Raw genomic sequence first — 21,411 nt, forward strand, 5'->3', positions numbered from 1 at the left:
ATAGTAAAAATGTACATCCTCCTTTCTCAGTCTCCACCGTTAATGGACATTTACATCTACATGTGACACAAAGGCTTGCTATTTCCAGTATTTCTTATCAGTTGCGCCTGTAAATAGTAGATAGACTCACACTTCTAACCCTTTTTCAAATATGCCTGTTTAGTGCTTGCAGTAACACTAAAATGTAACAATGCATTCATCTTTTAGTGTGTTCCTTGTTTTCTATATAATTTGTCTTTTTTTATTTTAATAATCATGTCTTCATTTGTATGTTTTTTTGTTTGTTGTTGTTTTCTTTTTTACTACCTGTTGACTTTTTGGTCATCATCCATTTGTGGTCTGTTTCCAGGTCAGAAAACTCCACTTTTAGGACTACCATAAGCATGATCATCAGTGGGCGTACAGGAGTTCCAGAATTCCTCCATAGTTTTGTGCATTTTGTAAAATACTTGTGAAAATCTAAGAGACATGTGTTTTTTTTAAGATGCCAAAGTTACCATCACTAGAACCCAAACATTACAGTTGAGAATTTCCTGAATGGTATCTTGGCTTTACAGCTATACAATGTTTACAGACATGTATATGAGCTAAAAGGTGTACATCAAATCGTGACTCTTAAGTTTCATTATTTATTATTTATAATGTACTTTTTTTGAGGGCATAGCAAGCAAAAAAATCTTCATCCTCAACCACGCTTTATGAGCTTTGTAAGCGCAATTGACCAAACAGATTGCTTGGCTGAAACTAGGCTCTATTATTTTACCACTGGGAGCACCAAATCAATGATGCAGTGTTATTAGTATCTCTATGATTGAAAGCTGTAGGGGAGGAAATGAGCTGTGTGTTTTTTTTTGTCTGTGCCTTGGATCCACTGTTTAGATTTCCTTGCTAACTGCTTACAGGTAACCTCAGCCACTAACGGCTCTGCTGCGGAGTGCACGCTTGTTGAGGAGGAACCATGGAAACAAGAATAATGGCAACACAACGATCCCCTGCTCCTGGGCTCCACAAGCTTTCCTACCTGGTGATAAAAAAAAAAGAGTGAATGAAAAACAAATGTCACACGAACAGAACTACTAATTGTTTATTTTTTTTTATTTCATTTTCTACGTATAGTTTAGTTTTTCTTTCTTTTTTTCTTAGTCCCTTTAAGAGTTTTATCATTTGTAACTGTCAATCTGACTGATATATAATACTAATTCACTTAACCGTGACATGATAACAGAGGGTATACTTTACCTGTTAGAGCACAATTATGTCCTATATATAGCAGATACTTGCACAACATACTTCAAGGCTTGGGGAGGGAAGGAAGAGAAAAACAAAGTAAGATAAGCTGTTCCTAACAATGCATACATTTTAAGATGAGAGAGCCGCAGTGTCCATAAAGCATGGGATGCACTGAACTCATCTTCCAAGTTCCATACAGGTGTTGGAACCAAGTTCCATACAGGTGTTTCTGTGACGACCGATGTGATGTTTGTATTACACTTCCTTGCTGTGCATGTCTGCTCAAGTCTCTCATCCAAGAACGTCAATTTTAATTTTCAGGCTGTCTGAGCCTTTAAAATGCACCTGACTGCATTGACCCAATATTATTCACTCTCCCCCCGAGGTCCAGCGAATTGATGAAAGGGTGGGAGGAACGGTAGTGAAGCACACTGAGCCTCATAACTTACAAGCACAGTCACAGAATTGTAAAGCACAAACCATAGCATGGGGCCCATTTTATCCCCCTTTTGCTTTCCTTTTGTCTACCGTAAAGAAAAGGGAATTTTTTCTTTGTGTCACCCGTCAATTGAGATAAAACCTTGTGTGTGTGTGTGTGTGTGTGTGTGTGTGTGTGTGTGTGTGTGTGTGTGTGTGTGTGTGTGTGTGTGTGTGTGTGTGTGTGTGTGTGCGTGCGTGTGAGAGAGAGAGAGAGAGCTGGGGTTAAGAACATGACCAAGTCAATTATAGGGACCAAACAGGCAGAAAATCAATCATCTCACAGAGGCCTTTGAAGTGCCTCCTTGATGTCAATCTCCACCCATTTCTCAGTTTTCTTACCTTTCCAACAGAACGGCACAGCAGTTGGTATATCACCGATTTGTCTGATGAAGCCTCACATTATGTAAAGCAAAGAAAATCAACTTGTTACACCACTTTAGCTTTCACCCCAAAAAGTGAAAGAATTTAATTTGTTGCCAATGAAATTCAAATGAAATTTGATTCCAAATTAGTATTGTAAAAAAGTTATTAAAATAATTATAACATTGTAGCACAAATATACAGTATTATAAAGAGCACAAACACAGTGGATAAAGCACAACAAAATGTCTAAATGCCCATTATTGTTCCATGTCAACACTTATCATATTCCAAACCTTGTAAAATGATTTTAGAAACACAGTTAAGCACAGTACAAGATACTCAGGCTCGTATGTTTACTCTTTTCTAGGGATGAAATATGTTGTAATTTCTTGAATGTTTACCTGCTCACTAGAGCTTCAAGAAAATGGCCTCTTAACAGCACAACTTTTGAAAAGTGTTGACTCTGAAAATGGTGACGGGAAGGTCAATGTTGTAAGACAATAATTTTGGGAGGGGGATGTTTCCTTGCACACACAAGTAGCGCCCACCAATATTTCACACAACATTCCAAAGGTTGAATGATCCTCAACCTGTGATCCTATTGAAAGCACAGACATTGTTAGTAGAGCAGGTGAACTGCCAGAAAATCAAAATAATAAAAAAAGAAACACACTTCGCTGTCGGATGGATTCTTGGCTTGCACAAACAGTGACAGATCATCGATTTAACAATGCTCCAGGAAGCTTGCCAGCGCCTTGTGTTGACACACATCAAACAGGTAAACAACAATACATTTTAGCCTCCAGAGCTCAAGACTGTTTCTACAAACCCTACATGCTGCAGCTGTGTGTCCATATTGGTGTGAAGACTTTCTCTAGGAAAATCAGAACAGAACAATGGACACTTCACATGCATTATGCCAGCATTTTGCCAACTATCATGCAGGTCTTATAAAACACATCTTACTCTCATATCAACGAAATGGCTTGAACAAAAGAAAATCTGCAAACACACAAACTGAGCTGGACAACTGGCTGCTAATCTTTTTTTATAGCTTGTGTGAGTGAGAATGGAGACTGTATGACGTGGATTTGATTTCCTTATCAATATTGTGTCCTTCTCTCTTGTCTTGTTTCTTTTAATTCTTGCTCAATGACAACCTTGCCTTGGAGATGTTTCATAAAGAAAAAATCCAACAAAGAATACCTGTTAAAAGTAACACTAGGAAACTTAACCAAACACTTAGTGCAGCACTCTGGTCTTCAGTTCCCGAAAACACACTCTCAGAAGCTGCCTTGTGCTTTGATACAACGTTGAGGGCGCTTCTATGGAGGTCTAAACAGCAAAGACTGATACACACAAAAACAAAGCAAGCGCACACACTCACATTTTCTTTTATTAAATGCACACATGTAAACACAGGTGCAAAGTCTCTTAAACCTGGAAGGTCACTACATTTAGACCCTTTACCAACAAGATGTATTAAACCTAACAGGCCACTTCAATCTGATCTTTTGACTTTGTGATCTTCAGGAAAAAAAGAAAAAAACAAAAACATAATGCAGACCATAGTGTCATCAATGGGGATTGAGTGTTGGACCAGTATTATGTTCAACCTCTCGTTTTAAGAAGCATGAATAAAAACATGAAGTGATAATAATTGTTTTGCACCACTATCTTAAAAGCATGATATTTTGAAGTGCCTCCTTGCACTTTGTGTATATATTGTAGGTAACAGTTTTTTTTTTTTTGCTTTTTTGTTTTGTTTGTTTTCTTTTCTTTTGGGTGGGGCATTGGAAATTGTATGTAGGAATATAGTTCAATTGCTGTGACATTTATATTGTAATCCTCTAGAAGAAGAAAAATATCATCTATGTCCTGAGTAAAACTAGAATAGACAAAATGTATAGAGAGCAACATTTGTGTAATAAATTGCTTGTTTTTCTATTCTTTAATAGCTGTTAACTAGTTGTTTTACTGACCTGTCACACTCCAATATATACATATCGTTTTTTTTTTTTAAATCTAATGTAAGCGTTCTGAATGTTTGTTCCATGGAGATATAAGCAGCGTGCATTCATTTTCATTGTACATAAATAAATATATAATTGTTCTGTTCAGTGGCAATGCAGAATTTTTCTGGATTCACAGTGATCCTGAAGCCAACATGGTTTTGCATGGAGAAGGGGAAAAGAAAGGGAGAGAGAAAAAGAGCGAAGGAGGGGGGGAAAGTTTCTGGTTTGATAAGGGGGGGGGGCCAACGTGAGTTACTTTAGCGGAAGATATACTGTGATAAAGGTTTGAGGATAAGAGAGACAAAATAAAGGAATAGGTCAGATTTGCCCTGTATGTAGGATAGAGTGAGGAATCAAACACAGCCTAGTAATTGTAATCTGAGTGAAGGAACATCAGATGTATTCAAATGCCTGTTACAGAATAGAGCAGCAGCCCTCAGGTGACTCATCTGAACCATGTTTTGTCTTTTCAATCAAGTAAACTGGCTTTAGTCTCAGGCATCTATGTTTACCTGGTGCATGTCCATTTAAAATTATGCGAGGCATGGATATCTAGATATTTTAGATTCTGTGTCACCCTGTGCCACATGCCACACACTCACACGTTTGACTTCTGACGTGCCATCCACATCAACGGAGGTTATCCCACTCAGTAAACTGCCTTTACTGCAATTGCCTTGTTTTTTTTGTTGCTTTCTACACAGAAGCTGTATGCACAAACACTAGGAACTTGCTGAGCTTATTTGGTTCTGATTGAACGGAAACATTATTGATATGGTATATTTAACAAAGAGCTAGTGTATCTTCAAGCTTGTCCTTTTCTACTGAGCAGTGTTTTGTTTTCTCGAAGAACCTCCTAAACAAAGCTGATAACCTGTCTCACTCCTGCCTACAACGTGCTTTCCTGATCTTACTTTTCTAGGCCTTCCCTCTTTGTAAAGCTGTTGTAATTTTGATGTAAAGGCAGAGCATATGTGTCAGGGAGATACACTATAAAGAAAAAAAAAATACATGACTTTTCTTCTCGGTCTATGGTATACATAAAAATATCTGTTTCTACATATCAATAAGTGTTGTACCTTTGGTGTACATATACAAATATAACTAATAAATGTTGATTCATAACTACAATTCTGGCTGCTCTCTGGGATTTGTTTTGATTGTGTGAATCTTTGCATCTTGTCACATGCACACACACAGAAATACATTTTGTCATGTCTGTTTCTGTCGTCCAGTTGGTGTTCTTATGACAGTTTTTAGACACATTAGTCACATTTTAACTTATTTATTAATATTGAAACATTACTAAATGCAAAGCAGTCAAAGCTGCTAGAACAATGTAATCTCCAATAACTTCAATCACAGGTCACTAGGGGTGTAAAGGATGATACACTATTAATTGGTTGACATTAACATCTTCAGCCTGCCTCGTCATTTATGAGGGGCACTGAGGCAATGAGCAGGTATCGACTGTTTGAAGGTGTTGCACAAGCTAAAGAGAGAACTTTTACAGAACTCAGGCTTGTAAAAATGTAACATATGACCTGATGTATGAAGGTGTGTATGAACTCACCACAAAAAAACTTCTGTCCAACACAAAAAAAGTTTACATTGAGGTGCACATTCTTATGGTGGTCAAAGGAAATGTAAAACGATTTTATGTGACACTAAAAGGTCTAACTGGACATCAAATAGACATTATGGCAGTTCAATAATCTGAAGCAGCGTCATTTAGAAAAAGGGAAAAAGCAAAGGGATAATTTTATGAAACTAACAACAATTGTTGGTTGATACAGTATAACCATGTTTTTTTTGTTGAAATACTCTAAATATCCTTTAGTCACCACTGCATCTACATGTCAAGACTTGAAAAATAAAAAATACAAACATTTTAAAAAATGAATTATGTCAGTAGCGCAGATGATTTATATTTGTCTAAATTGAGGATAATTTAATAAACATAAGTCATTTTTGATGGCAGCATCGATCTGAGCAGCATTACAGCAGTATTGAATGATCGAGTGCCCTGCACAATAAATGCCGGCTAAAGAAGCAGTAGCTGTGTTCCTCTCAGTGTTTGTCAATGAAGATGATTTGTCAACAATCCATGGATGCGGTTTAATACTGTATGGAAAGATGCCATCTCTGTCTTACAAAATGGCAGTTTCTTTTGTTTTCATCTCAGTCTTCGTTTCCTGTGTCAACATGCTCACACATCACGACTGCGGTGCCATGGAAACCTCACTTCCTCTGATGTGAGGGGGGGGCAAAGTAACCACTCGCATTCCCTGTCATGCCATTTATCAGTTCCCTTTTGTGTAGCATGCATGCAAAGTGATCAGTGAGTGAACACCACATTCACGCACATCTCGTTCTATACACATTTATTTCATTCAGGACTTTACAATTCTTTTCAGCGACATCTTTTTGTTAATGTGTCATAACACCTGCTTACACTAGAACATTTGCTACTTTCTCTTCAAAGTGATTCATATAAAAAGCAAAAGCAGGAAAAAGAACAGGGAACAAATCAGTTTGCAATCGCTGTATATAATTCAGTGTCATACTGAATCCAGAACGTATTAATGGTCATATGGGGAATAATATTCATATGTCACAAAGTTTGATATATTTCACCAATGGTCAGTACAAAAAAACTGCCGTATTTTTGTTTACTTGAGTGAATGTACAGAATTACTGGCACATTGAGGCGTAGGCAGGCACACAAGCTTAATTTGCTGGAACCCCCTCCCCCACGAGAGCACACAGACAATGTTGTCACAGCCTCTTTTGTATGAAGAAACCGTTACATTAATGTGTGTTTACAGCACATGGGCCCCCCATTATCATATGTGCCATCAAGCATCTAAAGGCCGCTGTCAGTCACTTGTCTTGACTGGGCTTAGATCTTACATCAGAATAATTAGTCAATCCCAGGTCAGAATATTTCATTCTTTAAAAAAAAATGTTTTCCTCTTTCTTTTTTTCCTTAATCAATTTACACATTGTGTATTCAGTATGTATACATTTTCTTTACCCTTCTGGTTATCCTCAGGATAACATCAGAAACCTTTTATCATTGTATTCCCAATTCAATACATGTATATACCATATTAACTGACTTCAAGGGTGAAATGCACAGTTCTACAGGCTTTACATCAACTTGATTCATACAATATCCACTCCCCTTTGACTATTGCAAAAATCCATTCACAAGTGCTTACCTTGGAGGTTCTGTTTCTAATTAAATATCTGTCAAAAAATGACACATTCCTTTATTTTGAAGGGGTAAAATGCCCCGTTCTACCAAACCAAAAAAAAGCACTAGAAGCTATTGCTAAGGCATTTCGAAAACATATACTTTATATACAGAGACCAAGAAAAAAGGAATCAAAGCTGCATAAATTAAGTAAGTGACACCCCATGTCTTGAAAAAAGAAGGACCCAATTCCAGTCCACAGGCAATGTCTGAAATATACAAAAGGTTACAACAATAAGCACGTAAAAACAAAAGAACAAAACACATGGAAAACATCAAGGGTGGTTTTCTTTAAAATGATTGCTTCATTATGTCATTAAAATAAACCCAATTCTCATCATTGATTTATTATTTCCCATTGAGGCTGAAAGGCCCTACAATTTAAAACTCCATCAATTCTATAAAAAAGGAGAATCTTTTTGTTATTTCAATATGTTCTTCACTAATTACACCCACGCCACCCCCTCCCTTTCCCACGTCTATCCAGCCCTGTCTTCAACAAAGCACTGCAGCTCACAACACACAGAGAACTGACACAAAATACATTCACATATCCCGCTATATGCACCAACGCATGATAACCCGCCATGCATGATGACATTCTCTGACGGTCTTCCATTCCTAACTAAACACACAAACAAAAATGTGCCGCATGTGTTGATTGGAATGACTTGGTCCTATACCTCTGAGAGGCAACGGCAACAGACCCAGTGCAATGCTTTGTATCTCACTTAGTAGACAATCTCTCTATCAACACACACACACACACACACACACACACACACACACACACACACACACACACACACACACACACACACACACACGCACACACACACACACACACACACACACACACACACACACACACACACACACACACACACACACACACACAGTGCTGGCCAATAAAGCACTTTTCACCCCCCACCACATCCGAGTATTTTGGAGCCCCATGCCAACCCAATCCAACCCAACACAACCCGTCCAATCTCCCCAACCCTCTCCTCCTCCTCCACTCCATCCACTCCATCCCTCCTATCCTCTACTCTTTTTCCCATCCCCTGCTTTTCTTCACTCCTCCTTTTTTTACGCCAGCTGTTCTTTCTCCGGCGACTCCTCCAGTGTGATGACGGTGAACTCTTCCGTGTTGCCGTTCTCGTTGATCTTCTCCTTGTTCATGAGTGTCACCATCTCCTGCTCTCTGTCCAGGCCGCCAGAGCCCGAGGCCGCCGCCCCGTTGCCCTCGGCGCCATCCTTGGGCGTGATCATCAGGGTCTGCTGTTTGCCGCACCAGCTGCCAAGAAAGAGCACATTCGGACAAATTGGTCTATTATTGATTATTTATTTATTTTTGTTTGGCCACACACAACCTCATGCCCTGCAGTAAAATATGATACAATTGGAACACTATCTAGGGGTGTAAAAGGAACACAAAAGTCACGGTTCGGTAGGTACCGCGGTTTTGAAGTCACAGTACGGTTCAGTGCGGGTATGGTTCTCAGTTAGGAGTAAAAATGCAAACAAAATTGCGTGCAGCATTAACTACAATTGCAGCTTAGTGCACAGAAAGACAGAGAAACAGTAGGGGAAAAGGTTTGTGTCCAAATCACCTTACATGACAGCGCTGTTAGTGTGTGGGATGAATACAAATAGCAAATCAAAGTCATACCTGTTTCTTTTGGCAACAGCCGCACACACGAGAAGAATGGCAGCAACGGCCACAATCACTCCAATGATGACCAGCCAGCCTGAAAGGGAGAAATATACAAGAAGCCTTGAGCTGACAGTGTCAAAAGTGTCAAAAACTCAGGAAGAAAGAAAAGAAAAATCACAGTCAATTAAATCTGTCTGTAATCACTGTGGACTTGAGGGGGATGTGTGTATTATCTACGTTATTTTCTCTATAATGTTAGGTGGACGCTTCAAAGAAGCCCCCAAGGCTATTGTTGTGTTAACTTTGTCATTCTGTACATCTTACATTGTGCAAAATGAAAAAAATGAAAAAAAAATGAATTAAATTAAAAAATATGTGAAGTAGCGCGGTTGCTCACTCGTTGAATCCTTGTCCTTTGATTCCACGACGCGATCCTTGACATTAGGGTTCTGTTCTTGTGGAGCTGCATGTCAAAAAGGCAAAAGGTATTGTCACAAGTATGGTACAAGTCATTCACTGTATGTGACCACTGTTGTGTAAACGTGCATACTATATAAAACATGTAACTGGATGAGATATTCAAATGTATCTGTGGCTCTTAGGATGTTTTTTCCCCTTTCAATTGCCTACAGTCGTACATGCACTTTCATATCTTTTTGGGGCACTGGAAGCTACTTTATCATTAACGTTGCTTTTCCCAAATAACATGATATGTTACTTTCTGCTCTTATTTGACCGAAATGAAACTCTTTTAAGATGTATGGATTTGATTGAACTCTTTATCTGCTTAATTATTTCAAACACACCCTTTTGATCATGTGATGTTTGGTTTGGTAAATATGCTAAGAGTGATGTTTTGGGACGAGAGACATAATCACTGAGTCTTTTTTTTTTCACAAATCCACTCCATAGCCCAACCTAACACAAGGGGGCGTCATGTGTTCTTAAAGTTTATTCAGTCCTCCCAAAACCTGTTGCATCTGATGTGGGAAGGTATGCTGTTCTTCAACAATGTTTCCATGCAATTTTACTGTTATTATATACATTAAAAATTATGATTGCATTGTTTGATTTCAACGGGGAAGAGCAAATAGCAGGAAAGCAATGCAATTACAAACATTACTACTCTACAATTGAAGCAGCACTCATTTTCTCTGATGCAGTGTCCATCAAAACATCATTAGCATCAACAAATATCCTTTCTATTTCATGGCTTTTATACAGTACAACAGTGCATTGCATTGCCAGGTGTTGTTATTTTAAATTCAAACTCTTCAGTACACAGATCCTTTAGTCATTTTAAAAAACATACATTTTAATGTGATCACGCAACTTTTTTTTTCTCTCTCTCTTTGTGACTGTGGTCGTAGATGGTTTCTATTAGAGTTCAGTAATGTCAAATACGGATGTGTATGTGGGTGTGTGTGTGAGTGTGTGTGTGTGTGTGTGTAAATGTATGTATGTATATATATATATATATATATATATATATATATATATATATATATATATATATATATATATATATATATTTGGATATTGTACATGTTGGCTGTACTTTTGCTTGTGTTTTTTCTTACGCTCTGCTCTGGCAACTTCTTTCTCTGGCTCTTTTGTCTGGATTTCAATGGGAGGTTGTTTTTCCTCTGGCTCTCCAACAGGGGCCGTTGTAGAGACTCCGTCGCCGGATCCAGCGGTCTCGTCGAACATTCTGGGAGTGAAAGTGGGAGCCACACTGCCGTTCTCACTCCCTGCAAACGAGTTCTCTTCCAAAGCAGGATTTCCAGTGAACGTCCCTGGCTCCTCCGACCTCAGTTCTGTGGGCATAGTTGTGGCAGACGGGCTCATTTCCATCACATCCCCAAATGAAGAGTCCCAAGGGGCCGCGGTTGAGTCACCACCCTCATCTCCAGATTGGGTTTTAGGGGTGCTCTCTTCCTGGTCGGTTGATGCTAGTCCAGCTATATTGGAGAAGAAAGGGTCATGGTTACAGTCACACATATGGCTGTTTGATATGTTTTCTAAGAAGAGGTTCAAACAATTTTCAGCATTCTATTCCAGGATTTTAACCTTTTCCAACTTTTCACTTTTCAATTCATCTATTCATATTGTATATACTATCTATGATTCATACTAACAATGTGATAATAACAACTATTTTTTTACACTTAAAAACATATGCATGGTTGACTTTGTTAGTGCTATTGAGTTTTCCACAATCTTATGCTTAGACATATCATGCAATGTTACAGGAAAACATGTATTAAGCAGTTGAAGCAAAATAGGTAAACAATATCATGTCAGGCAGCCATTTAAAAACTGGCATTCTGCAAGCGTAATGTAAATAGTACATAAAGACAAAGAGTCATGTCCCGCTTGATGCACTTTGATGCACTTTACAACAATGTATCATTCAACTCTCTTCTTGGCAGATTTTAATCTATACAACTTATAGTTTTGATTTTTTTTTCTTTTTAAATTTCATGTAGACCAATGGGGCATCCTCTTTTTGTGAAAGCAGTTGTAGTCTGCTTTCTTGAGAAGGAGATTGATACTTTTTTTTTTATTTCATATTATATATTCACAGATCATTATTCTGTTCTTCGAATATTTCGTTTTCGGAAAACAAACAGCTCAGACACAAGCAATGGATCGTAAACAGTAAGCTAAACCTGATATGGGTGTCCCACTTCAGATACAACGTAATACAGCCAGGAGCTGACAGGATGTTGGTGTTGATCATGTGGTTAGTAGATCAAAGTGAGGTCTAAAAAGTTCAATTTAGTTTTATTTCCTCACAGTTGTTCCTAAATCATTCAGGGTGGTTGAGCAGTCTACAACATTACCGAATTTCCACATCATCTTATTAGTTTAACAGAATTTAAATCCTGCATTTTTTATTTTATTTTGACATCCTAACAAACGTAAATGGAAGACAATATTTCAGTACGCCAAATTATATAAAAACGTTAAACATTTGTCATTCTTTAATTGGTGAGCTTCAATTTCAGTTGATTAGTCGTTGACCTTTATGTTGACAATGGGTAACAAGTGTATTAAATATTGTACCAACCTGGCGCAACTGTGGGTGGACTCCATGTAAATGCTTTCTTACAGTTCCTCTTAGGCCCAACTAGAACATGGGGGAAACAGAAAGCAAAGGTTAACACAATTTAAAACAAATGACAACAGGTCTACACAATGCAAACTGTAAATTGGTGTGACTGCCCTATGTAAGTGAAACATGCCTTTTTCCTGTGGTTTTACCAAGCCCCAACCTCAGCGATTTTTACCGGCATCCAATAAGGAAGTGACCTACAACTGTAGTAACCAGAAAGTGCCACTGGGGGTGGCGCCAAGACGAGCAGTTTTTCTTTGACTCACTTGTTAGATAGGCCGTTTTCAAAGTCTTATTAAACCTATTTACAGCCTGGGCCACAAAACCATTTTAGTCTGTATGTTTAGGTCATATCTCCATGACAACACTGAGGGGGGTGAATTTTTTTGGCCCACGCTAGTTTTTATTCTTTTGGAGGTTACAATGTATTGGCGCGATCTCTTGAGTGACAGCTCTCCGCCCGTTGTCCCTCACTTTGCCTCGGAGGTATACGTCAGCTATCTCCCTCCCCCCGACGTGACGTCGATTCCCCTTTTCGGCAAGAGGAGTGAGGCGGAGTAAAAATCTCACAAGATGGCGACGCGCACAAACCAGGATTATTGGATGCCGTGTGAATAACTGAGGTCAGCCCGGATGCTACATCCATATTATTTACTATCTATGGGTTTTACTCACCTTGGTCATCGAAGCAGTAGGCATCAAAGAGTTCCTCAGCCTCCACACGTGTATTTGTGATAAACCCGGTCATGTTCTTTGCACAGTTTTCATGGTGCGTGTGTCTAAGGATGGCAGTGCTCACATTGCGGGTCCAGCCATTCCTGAATGGGCACAGCAATATTATTGAAAATAAAGCATAATTTCACACAATTTGTAGCAAATGTTGAGACATTTGTTGATAAAGAGTGCCATCTGTCTCCAAGTAGCCATGTTTAAACACATAACATCATACTAAAGGAGAAGTAGAGACAAAGGCAGTTGAGGAACAGCTGGGGATTTCCTTTATTACACATTTACTGTCTACCACATGACATAATTGGTGTGGTGTAAAACTGGAAGACCATTTGATTAAAAAAGTAGACCATTTGATTCATGCAGTACATGAAAACGTTAATTGAAGGTTATTATTGACCTAAGGCTTGTTGGTTTACCTGCATGTTTCCATGCCATTTTCATAGGCCGACTGGACTACTTCCACACTTGCCAAGGTTCCTTCCTGCTGCTCACACACCTTTCCAGCCATGTCAAAGCTCAGCGAATGACGGCTTTCTCCCTGAAGCAGGAACACCCCGGCATTGCTGCAGCTGCGAATATGCACTGTAGGGGAAAAGGGGGGGGGGGGAATACAGGTTCAGTATATTACAGGTCTTACTTACACAGTCTGTTATTGCATTTATTTTCTTCACTGTAGCACTAACCCAATGTCTAAATCATTTCTAGCCGGTAACAGGGAACCACAGTGCAGTCAAAGGACTGAAGTGAAGGGAACAAATTGTACATCGGAAATTGTAATGGCTGTGGAGGGAATGCAATATTTTTTGGAGATTGGAAACGGTTCCAGTCGAGAACAGTTAAAAAGCATATTGACAAAAAGCAGACATTGAGATAGAGCATAACTATTCATTTGGATGTTTTGCTTTAGACAATATTCCTTACAGTCACGAGTTGAATGATTTGATCAAAGGAGGAGAGAAAAAATTACTCAGCAATGTTCAGTTTACATAGGCTACTTTGCGAACTGTCTTTTCTTGTGTTCTAAATAAAGCATGCAAACAAGTTTATACATATCACTAAGAGGAGAATGGACAAGGTTTGCACACACACACTATGCACACTGTACACCAAACAAAGTGCTACAGTATACCGAACATTGCCCTGAGAGTGGATTTGATGGCTCAACACATCTGCTGTATACAAAAAAAAAAAAGTAATTTCAGAACGAAAATGTTGCTTACTGAACACATTTCTGGGTTGCCAGGATGTCAAAACCCCTATTGGCAATTGGCTGACTCGTCTTAGTTGTATTCTATTCAACTGGATCCTTATTTGGACAATTAAAAGGTAGAACCCAAACCATCCCTTTATAGTCTACATATATCCAATTCAATAGTCAAACTAACTAGGTAGAAATCCATAAAACAACCTACTCATACCTAACTTTTTGTACAAAATCAGATCAGATCAGTGCAGGTTTGTTTTGTTGCCTATTTGCGTATGCCTATTTGCCTGACTAAAGGAGGGACCTCAGGGAAATGACAGCATGTGTATGTGTACACCTGTAGATCATTCTGAATTCAAATAGCCACATGTTCATTACAAAAAGCACTAATGGTTGTAACTAACAAAATAAAGGATTTCAGGGTTTTAACACCCAGGAAGTTCCCTGATGAGCGGGTGATCATTTGAAAGTGATCAGGAAACTGATTGTGATCCTGTGAAGGTTCAACAGATCATTCTGACTTTAAGTTTTGTGCTGCAAAACTCAACTAAGAAAGGTTTCAATTTGAATGCAATGCAGCAAGTTGCACAGCTCCTCTGGGGTTTCATATCTAATATTGTTTATAAGAGAAGATGATTTGCATAACAGGAAACAAAAGCATTAACCACCAACACCACAGATGTCATGTGAAGATTTCCCTGAAATCCGTACTGCTTGTGCACAGAATCTGTTTGGTGTGTTTTATAGTGCAACCATGGTGACAGATGCAGGGGGTTTCAAAGATGTCTCAAGTAAAGTCACTCAGCAGCAAACACCAAACCCCGCAAATAACATGTGGTGTCAGTGTCGAAGGTCAGAGCTTCATGTGGTGAAAGCTGGCAGATAAACAAACACAAATCGAATCTGCAGTCACACCTGGCTCACAATTTTTGAGCAAACTCCAGTCTCCTGGAGGACCAATACAGGGTTACTGTTTTAGCTGCAAACAATAAGCCTGCACAAATATACCAACTTAAGAAAAAACCTAGTAAGAACAGTTCCTGTACAATATAATGTAGAAACAAGTGTTCTGCAATTTAACATTGTGTGAATCTTTATCTGGAGTTTAAGATATAAGCTAAATTGACTCTATCTGTGTCTATTTGTATTGTATTGTAAATAACAGTATGTACTCAAACATCACATGCATTAATCACATGCTCTGAAATGACTAATAGTTCTGCCCCGGCCCCCAGTCAATAGAGAAGTGCACTTTCCAGCAACTAACTGTACTGATGTGTCATGCTCAACCCTGCATTGAGGCATGTCAACGCAAGTAAGAAACACAAGAATATGCTAAAATATTGAGACAACATAAGACAAAATATTGCTTTTGCCTCAATGATAACTACTGTACGTTGCAATTATTCCAACTAGAGATATTTATATCCAAATTGGAAGACTTTGATATGCCTCAACCTATTAGTAAAACCCTCAAACATTTAAGGGAATCTTTTAAATCGCCAATTTGTTATTTTGTGGCCATGTATATCACTTGCAGTGAAGTACACTGTCTTCTAAGAGAGTGCATTTGATTTTTAAAAAAAAAACACACCATTTTTTTCCACTGACTGTTTTGAGTAAACAGAGCACTAGCAGCAGAAGGAAGTTGTGCTCTCTGCTGTTAGTGGCAGTTGGGCAACATGAGTTAGTGCCAACTCTTGTTTTGTAAGGCCGTTTTTTGTGCTTCTCTCTCTTCAACACACACACACACACACACACACACACACACACACACACACACACACACACACACACACACACACACACACACACACACACACGGGGTGGCTGGCCTTGCCCAGGGAGATCAAAGGGAGCATCAGGGATCTGAAAAAAGATGGCTGACAAGCATCTGAGGGGTGAGAGTTACTTTGCAGAATCATGGGCGCCTTTAAACAGTGGAGAAGCCTGCATTTGCCAAGGCACTGGCTCCCCAAAGGCTCCATTGTCACCCAATAGAGTCGAAACCAAGGAGACTGCAAAGTCTGCGTGTACAGAACCTGAGAGAAGAGGGAGCTTTAACACAGCGTCTTGCCAAAACCTCCAGCTGCTCTAGAAGTAATAGACAAGCCCGACTCTCCACTCACTCACTTCACATCCCTCTCCTTTTGTCTGGTTATAACTCATTACCTTCTGTTTGTCTTTTCCAGGCCAGCAATAAAGTATGAATTACCTCCCTGCATGAAGGTGCATAAAAACATGCAGGCAGATCACAGATGCACCCAAACAAACTTGAATGTCTGCTGATCAGCTTAGCCTTTGAAGAGCCATGACACAGCATTCAGGCCAGCAAGACAGCCAGTCAGTGTCTTGATGTCAATATAAATAACACCACATTACATTTGATGCATTTTTTCTCTTTCCTCTGATACACTGATTTAAAATGTTCGAATGGCTTTATCAACACATCATGACTGCAGGAATTCCATGCTTGAACACACAGTCCACTGTATACGTCACACTATAAATTCCTTTTAGCCACAGTTCATCAGCTGGCTCTGAGAAAGACCTTATAACCATCACCGCTTCAATGCTCCAGTGTCATGCATTATCACACTCGAGTAAAGTTGTGCTGTCAGCAGGTTTGTCTTCTATTCAATGGTCACGAGTCCACCGGGCCAGTGGGACACGTGAAACGTGAGATCCGGTGCAAATATGTTTGAGGACACACATAGCCTATTATACACTCCCACTCACATGCACACATGCGCACGCATGCGCACACACGCACACACACACACACACACACACACACACACACACACACACACACACACACACACACACACACACACACACACACACTCACACACAGTCATAACATTAGGCTAACTGAAGGTCACAACAAGTGCTCTCACTATCTGTTATTCTGTCTACAGTGGCATTTTCTTTTACCACCTTCTGTGTCCCCTAACCTCCACCCACTACATAGACTTTTGAAAGCAGCCCAGCTTTCTTTCAAATAGAAAAAAGGCAGCTGTGCTTTTCCCCCCTTTTCATAAACCTTAAAGCTCTCCTCTAGATTAAAAATAAGGTTCCAATGAATCCAAATGTATTATCTGTGATAAGAAACCTGACCTCCAACATTCTTTTCAAGCATTCAGATTAGATGTTCAAGGAAAATGATGGAAACAAAATACTTGAAAACACTGTAGAAATCCTTCACTGGCTGTTTTTGCCAACACTATTGACTGTCAAGCTGTGTCGAAGAAAAGACATTGTTATTTTCATGAATATCTGTCGTACTTTTCAAAAATAGTGCCACATTTTTGGGAAATAGCGTATCATTCACTTCCTTGCTGAGACCAGGGGCGGTTAGCATAGCTAACCACACAGAATGGAAACAGTGGCACATGTCTACTCCCTCCAATGTTAATTTTTTTAATTGTCATGGATTAAATAGAAAATATGTATTCTTAAAAAAAATACATATTTTCTGTTTAATCCATACACAAATAGAAATGTAAAAATGACACTTTGCGTTTATCCTCTGCTTCCAGTCTTTATGCTATAGGGCTAGGCCAATGCCCCCCTTTGGCCCCACTGTTAACATTTTAAAACAGGAGTGTGGTGTCTGTTTTCTCTTGTAATTCCCAGAAAGAACATCTTTTAATTCCCAAAATGTCAAAATATTCCTCTACAGTAAAAAAAAATACATCTCGTTTTTATTTCTCATGTCTCCTATTTCAGTGTCGTTATGGTTCAAATGAAAGAATAGCTCCAGAATAATTTGCTGATGTGCCTGATTATACAGTGAGTTAGGAAATCACTGCTTCATGCAGGAGGACGTGTGTAGGCCTACATTACAGAGGTCTTTTTGAGCCGTTTCCCCAAGGACACAAAGACTTTAGTGTATATGAGGAGGGAGCGCTGACGGGGGCAGTGTGCATAGTGATCCTGAAACTCACCATAAGGTTTTAAAAAGTCCATTAGAGATTTAATAGCACACAACCAGATATACATAACCTGGAATAAGAAGACCCCTGCACCTCATCATTTAAGAACAGTTCATTCAGAGTGAAATGCACAAGGTTAGGTTGAGTAAATGAAAAGGGGAGAGTTATATGAGATATTGGTGCAGGGCCATTCAGTTTCAAGGAGGCTGGTTTGTAGAGGGTACATAGAGAGGGCAAACACGTGTCTGAGAGTCTCAGGTGGCAGGAGATGGTACTCAGACTCCGTACAGGCACAAGCCGTCTTTGTCAGGGCCCTGTACCAGTCCACAGGGGCCCCTGACCGCCCCTTACCTTGAAACATGACACGGGTGCATGCAGAAGGGGTCGTTACGCCAAGGAGGCAAAATATGACCACATTTTGCAGGAAGTCCAGCGGTCAGGGTGGCCCAAGTGCATGCATTTGATTGTGTGTGTGTGTGTGTGTGTGTCTGTGTGATTGATTACGTGTGTGTGTGTGTGTGTGTGTGTGTGTGTGTGTGTGATAGAGAAAACAAGTTGAAAGCTCTGCATACATATTCATTCTGATCATTATCAGCAGGTAACTAACTTTGGGGTCGAGACAAGAAACAAAACAAATATTGACATTTGGAAGTTGACTACTCAGTCTCATGACCAACTGAAATGAAAAATTCTGCGATAAGTGCTGTGATTAATTGAAATGACGCTAAATGGATTTTTAGTACATTCCTCGCAGTGGTCACACAGGTAAATAGGAATTTAAATGGATTAAACTAATTCAAATTGGAATTAACAGGGGAGAAAAAACTAAATCGAATTATGAATGGACTATCATTCATTTTGAGGCACTTCCAGTCACTACTGGGGATAAAATATAGTGCATTTTTTTTTTAAAATAAATTAAAGTATATTAACTTATATAGATGCTATGTTGGGCCTGAAGACAAAAGTACTCAGCCAGCAAATATCTATCGTGATGAACTAACCAGCCTATGAGTCCTGCTCTTAAAGATGTGCTTCAGGCCAAACACAGCTCTACTTTAAGGTCCAAAGACAAAGTCTGCATCAGGAGTAGCTGTAATCGCCGCAGGAAACTTCTTGCCAGACACCCATTACTCTCAACACTTAAAACATAGAGGTACATCCACAAACACACACACGCACGCACGCACGCACGCACGCACGCACACACACACACACACACACACACACACACACACACACACCTCCTCAGCACACAAGGAACCTTCAGAACCACCAAAACACATGTTGAAGCACAGGGAGGGAGGGGGCTTACTCTGTTCTCACATACAGTAGCCTACACATACAAGCTGCCTTTGTAGTCGTTTTATTTGCCCTTAAATACTGGTCAAATTTATAGCTGGATGCTGATTGTTCCTTGGCGCAGTGCCAGGGGGAGTCTTTGTGAACAGCACCCCCTCCCCCCCCCCCCCCCCCCCCCCCACACACACACACACACCACCACAACCAACTCCTAAGGGAACTAGCCAGACAAACCCAAACCTGTTTGATTCAGTACCGACTTCACCTCCGGAGATATAGTGCTCCGAGCAACAAATCCAATCAAACCCCTTTACACACAGAGAAGCACATGTGAGGAAGAGACAAAAGACAAGACGGGGGGAGATACAGTGAGGGGTGAAAAGCTAGAGCGATTGCTGAACATCCTTTGTGTCAGAGAATAAAGCATCATTAAGCGTGGCAAGCTATAGACTCCAGCTATAGCAGCAGCACAGCAATAAAGAGTAAAGAAAGAAACAATGTGGCTTCTATACCTGAACAAAAAAAGAACTCGCCCTTGAAAGATATGCACAAATCATCCAAAACCCTGATAATATAAGGTTGACTTCCCCGGCGAGTGAATGTGTGTGAGACAGAGAGTGAGCGAGAGAGCGCCGGTCTCCCTTTGTGTCTGTCAGGATTCTCAGACTCAGCCAGACGTAAGCCTGTCTGTGCTGGTGTAATAGCACACGCTCCTCTGCCGGCATCCACTCATCCATTCTACAAGCAACAGCAACAGCAGTAGGAGCAAGCCCTTCTTTCTTTCACTGTCTTGTCCTTACATGAATACTTACTTCAATTCTCAACCAGGCTCAAGAAGGGTAAAAAAAACCAATTACCATATGGTCCTAAAAGTCTGGCAACAAAGGAGTGCTGCCAGCCGGTCAGCCATGCCAGGCATAATGTTGGCAGAATATGGTTAGAGAAAAACACAACCACAACAGAACATATACCCAAACAAAGAACCATACGCTGGACAAAAGGCACATTCTAACCTCACCTTTAAGATCTTCCGACCTGGAGGAGGCCAGTAATCCAAAGGTGACCCCCAAGAGAAGCGTCCACATCCTGGGCAAAGGGTCTGGTGGAGAGCTGGGGTGAGAAGCTGGAAGTCAAGGTGTGTAACAGTTCCTCCTGTGGTCCTGACAACCCCTCTGCCAGAAGTGACGGGTGGTTTGTGTGTCTGTATGAGTGTGTGTGTGTGTATGTGTGTGTGAGAGAGAGAGAGAGAGAGAGAGAGGGAGGGAGAGAGAGAGAGAGAGGAAGTGAATGAGTGAGAATAGTAGAAAAAAAATAAAAAAAGAGAGGGAGAGACAAGAAACCTGTCACTGGGTATGGGAGTTGCTGAATTTGTCTGGTAGCTGCTGCAGCTGACTCAGACTTTGCCTCAACTTTTCTATCCTCTGACCGAAAGACACAGTACGGTAGTGGCACCCACGCTGGAGGGGGGAAAGCGCTCCATGTGAGCACACACACACACACACACCCTTCTGCCTCTCCCACACTTGCCACACCTCCCCTCCCCTCCCACCCCACCTCACACAGCCTCTACTTCCCTCTCTTGCTCTTTCTCTCCCCTCGTCCATTTGTTATGAGATGAAGGTGCTCTCTCCTCCTACTGTCTGGCTGCTTGTCCTTGTCTCCCTCCTCACTTCCTCCCTCCCTCCTCCTGTCTCCCACTCTCTCTCTCCCTCTTTTCATGTTCCTGACAGCAATAGTTTCTGAGAGCCCATCTGGTCCTTTGTTCAGCCCTCACTCCATTTTCAATTCATCTGACTTTCTTGTCTCTGCGCCCTTGGGCTCCTCGCAGCTTCTCTTCAGCCCTGTGTCCATTTCAAAGAGACACACCCATATCTTCTTAAAGTTTTTATTTTTATTCATTTATTTACTTTTTTAACTTTGGAGTCATGGGGCAGATACATTGGCCCATCAGTTTGACCATAATTGTTGTTACACTCAACAGGTTATTACATTTAAATCACAGCAATATAGCTAATTTAGCCAGGGCTCCACAAGGGTGTGTCAATTTGTACATTTGCGGTAATGGTAAAACCAACTCGAAACCACATGAACACAGAACACTTGCAGTTAGTCA

The 21,411-nt window shown here is 40.2% G+C and overlaps 2 protein-coding genes across 3 annotated transcripts in view; one reads left to right on the forward strand and one right to left on the reverse strand.

Moving 5' to 3' along the window:
- LOC307250663 (excitatory amino acid transporter 2-like) overlaps positions 1-4,279 on the forward strand; it is a 32,068-nt gene extending 27,789 nt beyond the window's left edge. For both annotated transcript variants that reach the window (XM_080027799.1, XM_080027800.1), the window contains exon 11: positions 903-4,279. In XM_080027799.1, coding sequence (XP_079883925.1) covers positions 903-974 — 72 coding nt within the window. In that variant the 3' untranslated portion in view covers positions 975-4,279. The remainder of the gene's footprint in view (positions 1-902) is intronic.
- A 4,109-nt stretch (positions 4,280-8,388) lies between these two features.
- Positions 8,389-20,708, reverse strand: cd44b (CD44 molecule (IN blood group) b). The gene is made up of 8 exons (XM_080027488.1): positions 20,317-20,708; positions 13,271-13,436; positions 12,798-12,940; positions 12,078-12,137; positions 10,585-10,965; positions 9,402-9,467; positions 9,020-9,098; positions 8,389-8,644 (listed from the first exon to the last, which is right to left on the reverse strand). The coding sequence occupies exons 1-8, from the start codon at positions 20,381-20,383 to the stop codon at positions 8,437-8,439; spliced, it is 1,170 nt and encodes a 389-aa protein (XP_079883614.1). The 5' UTR covers positions 20,384-20,708; the 3' UTR covers positions 8,389-8,436.
- Between the last annotated feature and the right edge of the window lie 703 nt (positions 20,709-21,411).

This window comes from Ammodytes marinus (assembly GCF_949987685.1).
Source record: "Ammodytes marinus genome assembly, chromosome: 5".
Taxonomy (NCBI): domain Eukaryota; kingdom Metazoa; phylum Chordata; class Actinopteri; order Uranoscopiformes; family Ammodytidae; genus Ammodytes; species Ammodytes marinus.